This window comes from Mastigoproctus giganteus, chromosome 9, assembly GCF_048544385.1.
Source record: "Mastigoproctus giganteus isolate SK-2022 chromosome 9, ASM4854438v1, whole genome shotgun sequence".
NCBI classification, from domain to species: domain Eukaryota; kingdom Metazoa; phylum Arthropoda; class Arachnida; order Uropygi; family Thelyphonidae; genus Mastigoproctus; species Mastigoproctus giganteus.
In genome coordinates this window covers 213467937-213483522 of record NC_143583.1, presented here as the reverse complement: position 1 = coordinate 213483522, position 15586 = coordinate 213467937, and the positions used below count along the sequence as shown (strand labels likewise).

Sequence of the window (15586 nt, the reverse complement as noted above, 5' to 3'; positions counted from 1 at the left end):
CAAACTCTTACAGCGATTTAAATGATTTTGTAATAACTGAGAGCAAAGTGGAGGAGAAATTGTTGAAGTTAAACACAAGAAAGGCACCTGGGTTGGATTATGAGAACATTCTTGGACTAAGAGGAAGTTGCAACAGACTAGAGATGGGCAAATGTATCTCCAATTCACAAAGGGTAACACAAGTAATTACAGATCTGTTAGTTTGACTTCTATTCAGGGAAAATAATGGAGTCATTGGTTAAAGGATCATGTAGACGACACAGCATGGGTTTGTTAAGGGGAAGTCTTGTCTGACCAATTGGATACTATGACGTGGTCACAAAAGAACTGGATACAAAAAATAATTTTAATATCATATATTTGGATTTCAGGAAAGCTTTAGATACTGTTGCACATGGGAGACTACTGTACAAATTGGAGCAGTATGGCTAAAAGGATAGTTGCATGGGAGAAGACAAAGAGTGATAATCAGGGGATACTGTTATTAGTGTTGGGCTGAGAAGTGACAAATGCAAAGTACTGCATATGGGTAGCAGTAACCCCAGAGAAATGTACCGACTAGGTAGTGGAGAATAAAAGAGACCTGTGAGTAATTGTGCAGACAGGCTGCCAGAGTTCCTGTACACCTTGTCAATGATATTACAGGAATAAGGAGGTGATTATCCCCTTGAGTACTGCATACAGGTCTAGAAGGATGTAGAGTTTTTATTAGCCATATGGTGCAAGGAAGCCTGAGGATTATGCTGGAATAGAAGGGAACAGAAGGGAAAGTAGAAGGGAATCACCAAGAAAGAGAATGATGATATCCAGCTCAGGACCCTGGGTGTGCCCCAGGAGTTACAGGGAAAAAGGGGTGCTCTTACAAAGAAAGGCTTAAGTTCTGTAAATTGCAGTGTCTGGAGACTAGGCACCAGTAAAGAAATCTGGTTGAGGGGGCATAAACTGAAATTGAGTAAAGACAGTTGTTGAACAGATGTGTGAAAATTTACCTTTAGCCTGCAGGTAGTTGATAGCTTAAATAAATTCAAGGAAGAAGTGGACAAACGTTTGGAGTGAATGGATGGGAAGTTTTTATTTGGAAAGCTAGTTTATATAGCTGATGCTGTATAAGCATCATAATGCAAGAAATAATGAAATAATGCAAACAATAATGCAAGAAAGTTGCATTATTTTGATACTAAAAGTTTGAACTCATCTGGTGATATACTTGAGTTGCTAGTAATGGGACAGGAAATTAATTTAAAGCCTGAAGTTCATTTACGGACAATGTTAGAAAGTGTTTCTAACTCAGAAGAAGCTTGGCTTAAATTTTTTTTTTTTTTCTTCAGTTGAGTCACAAAGTTTCGTATAGATTTAGCTGGTTATTTTAGGAGATAATATGATTTAAGAAGAGGAAAACAATAAAGGTGTTGTAGAGAAATTCCCAACAAATTACAAGAATGGATAAGGCTCTCACATTTTTTTTTTGTGAGAATGATTTTATAGGTTAGAAAATTATTGCTCATTGCACTGTTATTCCAAAAGAAATTAATGCAACATTTTAACTAATTTGAAAGATAACAAAATGGCAGACCTACAACATTGGTATGTTTGTGCCAGGGACTTCTGACACAGTATTCATAGAGAGGTTTCTGAATTCTTTTGTATTATACTAATAAAAGTTCACAACATATGTATTCCTTTTAATAAAAATCGAACATTTTTGTTATAATTTGGAGGCCTTGGTGCTAAACAAACATTATTAAAGGGATATTTTCTGTGGTGCTTTATATCTTACAAAATACACATTCGATAACGGACTACCCACCTTTTTTTTAAGGAGCAATGCTTCTGCTTACACCTTCATGACAGTGTTACTTTTAACACCATGGCAGACAAGAAGTAGTCACCCTTGCAGGATCTCTTTTCTCATAGTTAATAATATTTAAAACATAAAGACAATGCAAATCTCTCCAAAGTATTAAGTGAATTTGTTTATATTCAGAAATCTAATTAGTAGCGACATTTGACGTAATGAATCAAACTTATGAGCATCAAACCAAAAAAAAAAAAAAAGCAAGTATGGCCAAAGTAGTTCTTTTGCTATAATATAACAGATGTATTCTTGAAAATCACCTGTAGCTGAGAGATGATAAAATTAGCATTGCTCATTTTATCTAAATATCTATAAATTAATCACAAAGGCTTTGAATTTGAAGACTGCAAGCAATATTCAGACTTTCCAGTATGTTTTGATACACATGGGAACTTCTGCTATGATATACAATATTAATGGTGAACTATCGGTTTACAAGTGTAATCTGTGAGAATCACAGGAAACAGTGGGAAACTCAGGATATCCCATCCAAATTAGTGAGAATGACAGACCGTATTAGAGCATAGGACTAGGCTGTTGCCTAATATTTTTCAGTGATTCTTTTTATTCATAGTGAATTCAGAAAAGTCTACCCCAAGCAACTCATTTTGTTTAGAGGCTCGAGCCATTCAAAAGATGTTAGTAGCATTCCCAGAGAACAATTTCCCTTAAATTAAGTGCTGAAGTATATCCTATGAATATAACTGATGGTCTCTGCTTATAAGTTGAAAATATTGCATGTGGGGAGCCAATATACAGCCTTTTTGATAGTTCTGGGGCCTGAAAAGTTAATTTTCATGCATTACTGTGAAAAGTATAGTGCAGTTGATACAGACACCCACTTAAATCAGAAAACATATAGGGAACTGTGGTTCCCTATATGTTTTCCATATAGGCCATCTCAGTTAACTTTTGTTGCTCCTGCATTGTGGGTAACTGGCACATATCAATGCATAATACTAATTGGAACTTACTATATAAGTTCACAGGTGATAAAGAAAGGTTGCTTAATTATTATTGATCTCAATTAACAGTCCTAAATAAAAAAACACTATCCACTTCAATGACTCCAGATGGTAGTTTGTACCAGCAATCAGTTACTCTTTGACTGAAAGCAAATTTTTGCACATCTATCCTGCAGCCATCCTTTTTTATTTTATGTGCATTGTCTGAGAAAGGTAATGAAAATAGTAGTGTATGTTAACTCAATCCATTTAAAGCCTTAAATGCTTCAGTCAAGTCTCCTTGCAAGTGCTTAGTTTCCAGAACCAAAATCTTTAGTGGTGAGTCTTGACTAATCTGGTTGCTCTCTGCTGTGATCTACATCTTTCTTGCGCCTCCATGGGGAGGAGCAGCAGTGCGTAGCACACACTTCTTGATTAGATCAGGGTTCGAGCCCATGACCACTGCATATCCCCAGAGTAATATGGCCTTAGTTGCTAATGCTCCTAAAAACCAAATAACAACAACATCATCTTTCTTAAAAATGAGGCTGTATGATTGTCTCCAGGTCTTTTACTCTCCACCACCTAATTGGTATGTTATTCTGAGATTACTGCAATAGTACCTTGCATTGCATTCACCAATTTTAAACATCATTTGGCGATTCTAGGCCATGATTCCTGTGTTTAAAAGACTCCATTATTTTCCCAAGAAGTCAAGCTTAGAGGCTTATTAATTGCTCACTTCCAATATACAGGAACTTTGCTGCTTCTTTTAGTGTAACATCCCAAAAAATGTTTTCACACATGGATGCAAAATATTTATTTAATTTGTCAGAATCATCAATACTCATGTTCATCCCTTTCTTTCTAGTGTTAATATTAGTAAATTAATAAGAGGAGTTTACCTCAATATAGTACGTGGAACACTTCCGTATGATACCCTCCAGAAATTAAAACGGAAAAAACGAAAAAATCGACAACTTACCGGTACATTAAAGTAAAATATAAATAATTAAAGTAAATTTTTTCGTTTTTTCCGTTTTAATTTCTGGAGGGTATCATACGGAAGTGTTCCACGTACTATATTGAGGTAAACTCCTCTTATTAATTTACTAATATTATTATCAACTAGAACATATTGAGTATTTCAGCTCTGATTCATACTTTCTAGTGTTAATATAATGGACTTTTTAAAATCATCCAACATTCATTTAGATCTAAACCTTGAACAAAGTAGTGTCTATGATTACTAACCAAAGTGCCACCCATTTAGAATTTATAGCTGCCTTTGTGAAAGCAAAATCTCTTACTCTTGATAGTAGTTATATCCCAATGTCAAAATTTTGTGTTTATACTCCAAGGACAAACTCAGTCAGAGGAGTTCACAAGATAAGCACCATATTTAGTAGCCACAGGTCTTGAACCCTGACCACCAAGTTAGTGAAGTTTACAAATAATCAAATTCTACAGTCAAGTCAGCTTTCCAGATATTAAAAGCCCCCCATTATATGCACTCCTACTCTCATTTTAGTCTTTCATGCTTGCTATATTCAAATTTTGCACATGTAATGACACCGCTTCCTCAATAGCATTAGCAAATATTTCTGTATCCCATCCCTGTAAAAAGTCTCTCCAGATAGAATTGTAGCCACAAATTTATTCATGACTGAACTTTTCTGAGCCCTGTACTTGTTAGGAGAGGCATATGATGCAAGAAAAAAAGCTTCCCACTAGCTAAAGAAAAATTTCTGCACATTTATTCTACAATATTCTTTATGCCCCCTCAGGTGCATAATCTGAGCAAGAGAAAGAATCTCATCAGCATTGAGCTGGCTTTAACACCTCACAAGTGCCTAGCCTCCAGATGCTGCAATTTGCAGAACTTACTAAGAGCATGGGGGAAGGGGAATTATTGTTAATATTGGCCATCCTCCTCAATATTTAATGCATAATTAGTGTTCTTGAGAACCCATCATTGCCCTTCTCTGTACTTGTTCCAGCAGCTCTACATCCTTCCTAAAATGACACCTCCTTATCATACCCTGGTCCTATTCTACTTATGTCACTGATGACTGCTACCTGCACTGTGGGTCAAGAGGTGTCTGTTGCTCAAGTATGGTCAGCTGAGTGCTTAATGGGACCATCTCTTTTATTCCTTCGAGGGCATCAAGCCCACTGAACTTAACCTCATGCTTTATAATAGCAGTTTTGAAAAGAGATAGCAAGCAGAATACATTACAAATTGGGATTTATAAGGGAACTTCACAGCAGTGAATGATACACATGGGGGGAGGGGGATTATTGTTAATATCGGCCATCCTCCTCAATATTTAATACATAATTAGTGCTAATGAAGTGTTCTTGAGAAACCATGCAGCCTCCAGTTATGTATACAAATCAAATTGGATTGGCGTGACTAATCTTTCTAAAAGAACTAAATAAAAAATTAGCACTTCATAAACAAGAACTGATCCTCTATAAGTTTGTAGAATGAATATTAAATTATTTATCCTATAATTGACAAATTTTCAAAGCATAAAGTATTAATATACTTTATAAACAGTGAATGTTTAAACTGCTTCAGACCATTAAAAATATGATCCATGATTTCATGGGTGTCAAAGACCACATCCATCAGCTCATTTCTTAGAGGGCGAGTACTGGTTTAAAAACAAAGTTTGACCCAAATCGAACAAAGCAGTGCTATCCAGAGGACTTTATCACATTCTTACTCCAAAAAGAGAAGCCAACCCTTTGATGTTGCTTCTTCAAGAACAATCTCAACTCAGATGATCGTTTATAAACATTCTATTAGCTCTCTAAGCAAACTAAGTCCACATCTGCTCATAGACTTCCTATAAGAAATGAACATATTATAGGATTCATTTCTTTTTAATTCTGTATAGGAGGGTATAACAGGAACATATAACAAGGGCTTTCTGTTAAAAAAAATCATAATGGGGTTCTCATTTGAAGATGTTTCACAGATATAATACACAAACCATACTTTTCTGCAAGTCCAGGAATGAAAAATTACAAATTGTGGCTCGTCATTTTAAGCAAGTGTGTTTCAAAGTCACAGAAATAACTCGGGGTTTCAACATTACCACTCCGTTTGTTAAATTCTTTATATTTATTTGGCTGTGGGGAACTCGATTTACTTGCAGCAATAAATGTTTTCGGGAACCAAAACGACTGTCCTGCTCCAAACAGCCTAGAACTTCCTTCAAGATGAGGTTCTTTTGTTTCATAACATTGCTGACCACACAACCCCAACTGTGGGAAAAAATGTCTGGTTGAATAGAAATTTCTCTGAATTTTACAAAAGTATTTCATCTTTTCATCTACTTCCAGTAAACACTTTGAAAAAGGTAGTAGAGTTCTGTAGCACACTCTTTGAATGGACCATGTTCAAGTGGTTGACTGCTAAATACAATTAATGATTTATTATAAACACCTATAACCTGGTAGTTCTGCCAGAGTATAAACAAGAAAACATTCCTTGCTGTTTGTAAGAAAAAAACAATAGATCTGTCACTTAACTGAATATAAAGTGGGTCATAGTTGCACTACCTTTTTGTAGTGAAAAAACTAGTCAGGTGCACAAGGTCAAAGAAGTGTGCAATAAATATCAATCTTATAGACCAAAGTTGTATGTCAGACTCCTGTTATTACACCATGCAGAGATTTCAGTGATCTGTTCAGTAGTGCTTAAGAGTTAGACTGAACATATGTATATCTAAAGCTGTGAACAAAATTCATAGCTTTAGATATACATAAGTTTTGCACATGTGATGACACCGCTTCCTCAATAGCATTAGCAAATATTTCTGTATCCCATCCCTGTAAAAAGTCTCTCCAGATAGAATTGTAGCCACAAATTTATTCACGACTGAACTTTTCTGAGCCCTGTACTTGTTAGGAGAGGCATATGATGCAAGAAACAATAGGCCTGACGTAGACGAGTGGATCCCTTAAGCCCGTGACTGCCGGAACACGATTAGCATTTGTATTGATGATTTACTGCAAACTCCACTGACTTAGTGGTTGTGCCGGAGTATAAACAGGTAACCCTCGTATAACACGGTAGTTAGGTTCCTATAAAAGGTTACGAGGACTAAGAAAAAGTAGAAAAGGGGAGTTACATTCCAAAAACTAACAATTCTAGATTTTGTGTATCTTCTGCTTGATAACTGTGAATTTCATCATATGGAACTAAGCATTTTTGAAGAATCTGCATTCAAAAAATAAGATTCTAATTGCTGAGCTAACTTTATGCCTTCCCGTATGCTTTTTTTTTTGTAAAATTTGGAAATTTATAATTTTTATCTTTGCTAATCTGGGTGTTCATGCGGTGAGATTGAATCTTGGAGACATGTCATCCTTGAATGCAGACTGTATACTTCAGACAGGCAGGAATTACTAAATAAGTTACCAAACCTCACGGAGAATAATTTACCTCTCTTGGTTCAGAGGTGGGACACCTTTGCTTCGCTTCAGGAATTCTTGGCCAAAGTTTTTAAAAGAAGACAGGAGTTAAGAAATCTATTGCAGGATACAAATTAAGGGAAGTGCTGCACATTTGATGACAGAACGCTTCGTGTACTGTCATCTTCATAGGATGTTTCTGGTTTACAGTACGAGTTGATCTTCCGCTCCTGGATACCCAAATGCAGGCTTGCATTTGTGGATGGACTCTAAGTGTATGTATGTATTTGCTATTTACATGTAAATAATTGTATAATGTTGCTTTTGTTTCAACAAGTATACATTGTTACTAGTTGGAATTTTTTATTATTGTTTTTTTTTTTTTTTTTGGGTGGGATTGCTGGCACCTACCAGTATAGCACTACTTCCGGTAGGTGCGGGATTTGTGCATTACAGCACACACAGAGAGTGGTTGATCCAGGGGTTGGTTAATCTCTGGTGGCAAAATGGTCTGATATAACACTCCTGTTTCAGGCCTGTTTTGCAGAGGTTCTGAGCTTTTACAGGAGTAATAGGTGGAGATGGGCTTACGTCCGAATTTCACAATAGACGAATTACAAGCGGCTGCGGACCTTTTGGAGCCGGAAATCATCAGGAAGGTGGTGGAGATAGTCCCTGATATGCTACTGAACCTCTTCAATCTATGTCTCCAAACTGGGACCTATCCAAAGGACTGGAAAAAAGCAAATATTAAACTCAATTAAAAACCCGACAAAACCACCAGACCAACCGACTTCCTACAGACCAATAGCCCTACTAACAGTGCAGTAAACTCTTGGAATGACTCCTGTTAACCAGAATACAGGCTCACTACCTACAGGCAAACCTAATGTCCCCAAACCAGTACGGCTTTAGACCGGGAACGTCGACTGTAGATGCCCTGAACAACGTCCTTGCACGTGCAGCTGCCACAGAAAAATACTTCCTGGCTATCTCTATCGACTTTGCTGGCCGAGCATCCTGGCCCGGCTCCGGGGGAGTAGGATGCCAGGCAACCTCTTTGGAGTAATCCAAAGCTACCTCTCCAGTAGACTCATCATTGTGAATGCTCCATATAAAATACCAGAAAAATCAACAGAGGCTGTCCACAAGGCTCCGTTTTAGGACCTACGTTATGGAACATCGTCTTGGGTGAATTCCTAAATACCAATATTGGAGAGGCTTCTTCACAAGCCTTTGCAGACGACCTCATCCTGATGATAGAGGCAAACAGCAAAATCCAGCTGGAAAGAAAGGCAAATCATGCACTTAAAATCCTACAAGAGTGGACCAATATCCACTTCCTTAGGATCTCTGCAACCAAAATGGACTCCATTCTCCTCAAGGGTGCCCTAGATTACAGGAGACCCCCACAGATTAAGATTGATGGTATCACACTACGATTGTCCAAGGAACTTAGATACCTGGGAGTAATACTGGACCCCACTCTCTCCTTCCAGTCACACTTGAAATACATCCGTAAGAAGATATTAGGTATGTTTGGGGTCTGATGGCACCTGGGATTTCTCCCATCTCGCATATGTTCTCTGTATCGGACAGGCCAGAGATTTAAAAGTGTGGGATATGCACTATGTAGTTTGTTGTGCCCCTAGTGAGACCCGACGTTACCAATACCCACCACAGGGAGGCCGGCCGGGTGTTACCAATATTTGTACTCTGGCTGGTCTTGCCACTTACTTTCCTGTGATTTCAGTGGCTATGCGGTGAAAGTGAGTTTTAAAAACCAAATAGGTTCGGGCAAGAATTTTGATGTTCTCTTTTAAATTTTAAATGTAGGGCTAAACATTGTGCAAGACAAAAGTTTAGGGGAGGGAAGAAATTAGAAATAAGGGGCCGACAGAGTAGATGGCCCCTGCAGGTAGTGAGGCATACCCGTGCCCCACCAGAGTGAGAAAATTGGGGAGGCAAGCCTTTCCTCCCCAGGAGTTTGGAAAGAAAGATCTGCTTGGGAGAGTGCCACCGTAAGAAGATACGGGGCTATACAGCCCTTGTTACCAGAGTCGCAAAAAGGGACTGGGGATTGAAAAAGAAGACTCTCAAGCTGTTTTACAAAAGCCACCTTCCTGCTGATAGCTACCTATGCTTCCGGAGCATGGTACCCCAAATTCACCATGGCTGTAAATCGCAGAATCCTCTACTCTATCCATAGATCCACGCACTGCAGGTGCTGGCGGGAACCTACCTTTGGACCTCGAAGTAGCTAAATGTGGAGTATTATATGAACTCTCCATGGGAAGAGCCTGCACATTCGTCGGCTTCGACAAACCCTTTGGTTTGCAAATCTAGCAAACCAAATGGGAGAAGTCACCAAACGATTCTTCCCCAACGTTGGAAAACTCTATCCAATGGCTCCAGCATGGTTCACTCTGGGACTCCACGCGACCTTCCTGCTAACAGGACATGATGCCTTTAAGGCTAAACTTACAGCCCTGGGCATTACAGATGACCCTACTTGCTGCTGTGGAGAGCTGACACCACCTCATGCATGAATGCCAGCTTATCACCCGGATCACCGTTTTGCCCAGATATAGAGAACAACACCTCCTGGGCGGGAGGCAGGAATATATTGCCTTGTACAGAAGAAGACGGGACCTGAATGCACACTAGCCACATAATGGCTACAAGCCAAAATGTGCATAACACCAAAGATGACCTACTAAGCAACCATGAAGATAGACAAAAATTCTGAATGAAGGACGAATAGCAGCTGTTCTGGCGGCCTGAGCCAAGCACTAGCCTGGCTCTCCTTTAATACCCCTTCCTGGCAGGAGGACGAGACGACCAGTCGCGCCCCTGCTACCCCACCTTTCCTTCTGGTGAGGCATGGGCATGCCTCACTGACCACCTGGGGGAATCTCTTCAGTGTTCCCCATACTTCTGCCTTTTCCACCCAACCTTCTTCCTCCCCCACTCTATCTATAGACGACGCGAACGCCCCACACACACTAAATTTAATCTAGCCCAAAAATAATCTTCGCCCAGTCTCGGCCTAATTATCCTACGCACTGCCATATGAATATATGCAAACATCCAAAGTAATTACGATTGCATGGATGCGTATATATTATGTATCACTGTTGTGTATATGTGCATGTTCTTATATGTGTACATAAGTTTTTATTTAGGCCCTAGCCGCCATCTCAGGAAATTAAGCAGCAGGATCTGCCTCCACGGGGCAAAGGTGGGCTCCAGCGGCTAAATGACCAGATGAACAACGATACACGACATTACACAGGTACAATACCCACACACTTTTAAACCTCTGGCATTCCCAGGAAACTGGCACACCCACAAAGAAAGCAATGCGGAGATGGAGGAAACCCCTGGTGCCAAGCAAATATACAGAAAGACTACAGTATATAAATTGATTAATATGTATCTTGAGAATGTAGATACAGTTGTGTGTTAATAAATGTACTTATTTGGACATAAGATAAGAAACTGGCAAGTTAGAACTACATGGTCAGCAAGTGACTGTAACCCTATAACGTTTGAAGTTGTTATGGAATCAGGCTGTATGGCAAGAAGAAACTCATACGATTTTCCAAGGTACTGGGAAACGTTTGAGAATAGGGCAACTGCCGGCAATGGAACAGGTGGAAGTCGTAAATGACATAATAAGGTTGGTCTCAAGATCTCACACATCTGAGAAATAATAGGGCAAGAGTTGGGGTGGACGGTCTGGGTGACCTTTACAAGCTGGCCAGACAGACGAACTTCAATTAAATTTTACAGAGAAAAGAAGAATGCTTGGGGACTTGCTTACAAAATTGTACCCTGGTGAGATCGTTTCTTCTATCTTGGACAGCATTATTTGCCAAGACATCTGTGTACCAGAGAGTATGGAGCACTTGGTGTATTCTGGATTAACTGATGAGGATCCGTCTACTAATCTTGAAATTGCACAGCTATTGATTCTTTGAAGGATAACAAATGTCCAGGCTTAGATTACTTGAAGTTGCAGTATTAAAAAGAATCTGGACAATCAAACCACAACTAATTGTTAATCTTAATGACTGATGGGCTTTTTCCAACTCCTTGGAAGCAAGCCAATCTTAAAATTCTGGTTAAAAATCCTAAACCCCTCAATGTTCCTTTCACCTATAATATTACTACCAGTGCTAGGCAAGGTTTTAGAAAAGGTTATTGTAAGGCTAAAAATTTACAAGTAAACACTCAATTTGGCTTTACAAAAGGCTGTTCAACTGTTGATACTATAAAGTTTGTAATGAATTCAGTCTCAAATGCGGATTGCAAGTATGTCCTCGGCCTCTTTGTTAAAGGGATATTAAAGGGGCCTTTGACACTTTATGGTGGCAAAGGGCCATGGCGAGTTTTCGGGAGGCCGAGGTGTCTGTCCCCTTTATCGTCTAGTTTCTGATTATTTCCATGGTGTGGTGTCTTTTCAGTTACTCGGAGATGCCCCCAAGGATCAGTCCTAGGACCGGTCTGTTGGAATATGGTTCTTGGTGGCTCGGGGTACAGCGCGACAAAATTTTGAAGGCAGCATATGCTGGCGATTTGATCTTTGGAGAGCCTCGTAGGTAACTAGAAGAACGTGCGAACGAAATCCTAGGAGACCTTGATGGTTGGTGTAGCTTGCACAAACTACAGATTTCTATTGACAAAACTAAACAAATGCTTTTGAAAGGTTATTTGAACCTGAATAGACCCCCAATGTAAAAATTAATAATCAATTCATTAAAATTGTAAGAACCTATAAATATCTTGGAATAACGATGGACGATAGATTTAGTTTTGTAGCCCATGCAAAAAATGTGCTGAACAAAATAAAAGTCTTAACTTGTAAAATCATTAAAGTAATTAAACCCACAATTTAAAATTATACTACGAGTGTATTTTTATACCAATAATTTGCTATACTGCAGGTACATGGGATTATTAATTATTTATCCTTGAAGTATTTGACTCCAGCACAACGTTTCTTTCTTCTTGCAATCACAAGAAATTTCAGAACAGTGTCGACAATGGCACTCCAAGTATTAAGTGGGAAACTTCCTATCCAATATGAAGTTATGTATCACTACTTACAATATTATCGTCGGAAAGCTCTGTCTGCCTACAAGGGTGAGCAATTATTCAAATAATTTAGACATACCAACTAAGGATGATAATTGTAGAATTAGAAGAGAGTTTGTTAATAGTTGGCAATTAACTTGGTCGAGTTACTTTTAGCTACCTTCCTAACATATCAGAATTTACCAAGCAACAGTCGGCCTGGTTTTGCTGAGGTCTGAATGTATCTTTTCTTCTAACAGGGTATGGCAGCTTGATCTCTAAATTGTTCACTCTGGGGTTGGCTGCCTCTCCATTATGTAATGTGGTGCTCCTCAGACCATGGAGCATTTAATATTTAACTTCTACCTCTATATAGACTTAAGAAATAATTTACAGCTTCTTACAGAAGTGTACAATGAAGATGGTAGGTCATGTTTTTTCAATGATAAAGAAAATTTTCTAATTTTGCAGATAAATTGTTTGCATGCAGGAAGAGAGTTGATCTGTAAAGAGTAATGCCAAGTAATCCAGAGTTTGTGTTCAAGGACAAGAACTATTATACTTTTTTGTCCATTAAATAAGTACTTAGTTTTCTTTTCTTAAGTAAATATGTTGGTTTCATGAGGGTAATGATGATTTGTTATAAATATAAAATTAGATTTAGCAGAGAGGGTGTCTGTTGGTTGTGTTAGTGGTTCCTGTAAAGACTATCAGGATATTGATAGCGGTTTTGTGTACAGGGGAAAAGTTGGCTATGCATATTATAAAACGGTGACAAGGTGCTATCTATGTTTGTACATAGTAGCACCTTGCTATTTGCCTTCTGAGATTAATGCTGAAATCTGGTAGTGTAGAATCAGATAATCGTAGTGTTATTAAGAGGCAAAGTGGTTGAGTCCTGTATAATGACTGGAAAAGTGTGTCTGGTTGCTGTGGCCTAATAGTAATACTTTTGACATGGTGTTAATTAATGTAATGGAGTGTTGATCATGCTCACTTAGCTAATAGTAAACGTTGTATACAGGGTGTCTCAAAAATATTGGTACAAACGTTTAGGGGAAGTAGGTAACATCTAAAGGAATGTGAATCGCATAGGAACCCGTCACGGGAAAGTAGTAGCAGAGGCACAAGAAAGTAATTAGTGGCAAACATTTATTTGACATAATATTAACAATGGAGTACGAGATGGATGCATTTCATGATGTTACAACATCATGAATGTTGTAACATCATGAAATGATGTTACAACATTCATGAAGACATACAACATTCATGAAGACATACAACATGAAGACATACAACATACAACATTCAACTCGAAGGTTCCACCATTTGAATAAGCCTCATCCGTGACAAAACATAGGCTGGAAAATTGAAGTCTTGAACACTTTCTTGGAGAAACCACTGCGCAAAAGCCACACATGCAGGATGATCTTGGGGAAGCAGTAACTGAACCCTTTGGAGATGAAAGGGTGTAAGGAATCGTGGTGCTGGACACTGCAACGAGACACTCCTAAGGCAACGGCACGTGTGCTGGTAGTAGGATTATTCTGGACGGCATTCAACACACTTTCTTCCATGGCGGGAGATCGCGCCGAACGTGATCTGCCCACACTACCTCTAAATGACCCATAATCGCACAAACAAACGGTGGTCCGGTACATGTTCTCCATGTTCTCTACGGCGACCTGTGCCGGCTCCCTTGTCGGGCACACTTTCCTCCCTCACCTGGCAGAGGGGGAGGCGACAGCCATCATGTTGCCTCTCCCTGCCATCCCACATCTTTCTCTCTGGTGGGGAATGGGCATGCCCCACTGGCACATGCTGGGGTCGTCTACTCTATTGACCCCAGTCTTTCCTAGCTATTCCCCCCCAGCCTTCAGTCTCCTCCCCTCTCTATGCTAGCGCAAGACCCACACCAAAATTCTAGCTTCTTTAAATTATTTCTCCCTCTCCTCGGCCATTAAATTTTCAAACGCAACCCCTTCAAACCGTGAAACATGTATGTGATCAACATATAAGGTGCAAATTTTTTTTTTTTAGGTCCTTGCCATTGAAATCTCAGGAAAATAGGTGGCAGGACCTGCCAGAGTGAATGCAAATTACTAGGAACGTCGGTGCCTCAGCAGGGGCCTGGCGGCTAAATGGCCAGAAGAACAACGGTACATGACACCACACATTTCAAGATCCATACACTTTTAAATCTCTGGCCTTTACAGTGAACTGTATCACCACACAAAGTAGGGGGAAACCCCCCTAGTGCCGTTTGACCCTAGATACACGTTACATGTTCTCCATAAATTTGTTGAGCCGCTCGTCCATTGCCCTCTGCTAATCCATACACTAGGTGCATGTCTGCCAGCTCACAGTTCGTATATCGATGCATGCTCTTCGTGTGGCGACTACTGCGTGAATGAGTAAACCAGAAATTTTCCCTCTCGCGAACTGATGAACAGCGCCGTCTACCGACTTACGGTGACGTTTACGGTTATGGGTTCCTATGCGATTCAAATTCCTTTAGATATTACCTACCTTCCCTAAACGTTTGTACCAATATTTTTGAGACACCCTGTATAGGTACTTTTTTTTTTTTTTTTCACTCTATAAACTATTGTAAACTTTTCTCTTGTATTTCATGGGAGGTCTATCTCTTCCCCATACTTCTTATCCCCACTTCCTTTTCCTAAATTCCTTGGGGCTCCCAGGCTTGCCTGATATCCCCAGAAAGTGGACCTTGGCGCGCCTCCTCGTGGACAAGATTGGGGGGGGGGGAGCAGGGAACCACGTGTCCCCTGGCTGCAAAGTCGCCAGTGCCGACACTCAACATAACACATACATACACTTGCCGGTCTTCGCCTTTTCAGATGCTACAGCGGCATATAGAGGAAACTTGGAGACCGCAATTGAAACAAACACACCTTGACTTATCTGGGACAAGTTATTAGCTGTAATAGTGATAAATGGCGAGAAGTCAACAGAAGAATAAATTTTGGATGGATAGCATTCAGTAAATATGTCACATACTGAGGAGCAATATTCCAGTTTGTCTGAAACGTAAAATAATAAAACAATGTATACTCCCACCATGACTTACGGAAATGAAACTTGGACACTCACCAAAAGAATAGAACGAATTATATCGGGAATCAGATAAGAAGAGAAACACATGGATTAGGCAGCAAACTCAAAGGACATTCTTATCAAAACTAAAATGGTCTTGGGCAGGACACATAGACTAATAAAATAACAGAATAGTAGTAGTAGTGGCATGTGATGCAAG

The 15586-nt window shown here is 39.4% G+C and overlaps 1 protein-coding gene across 1 annotated transcript in view; it reads left to right on the top strand.

The window, feature by feature from the left end:
- Positions 1-7448: 7448 nt before the first annotated feature.
- The window catches only part of LOC150081111 (uncharacterized), a 31963-nt gene continuing 23825 nt past the window's right edge, over positions 7449-15586 (top strand). The window contains exon 1 of the mRNA XM_090380927.1: positions 7449-7502. Within this exon, the coding sequence (XP_090237053.1) occupies positions 7470-7502 (33 nt within the window). The 5' untranslated portion in view covers positions 7449-7469. The remainder of the gene's footprint in view (positions 7503-15586) is intronic.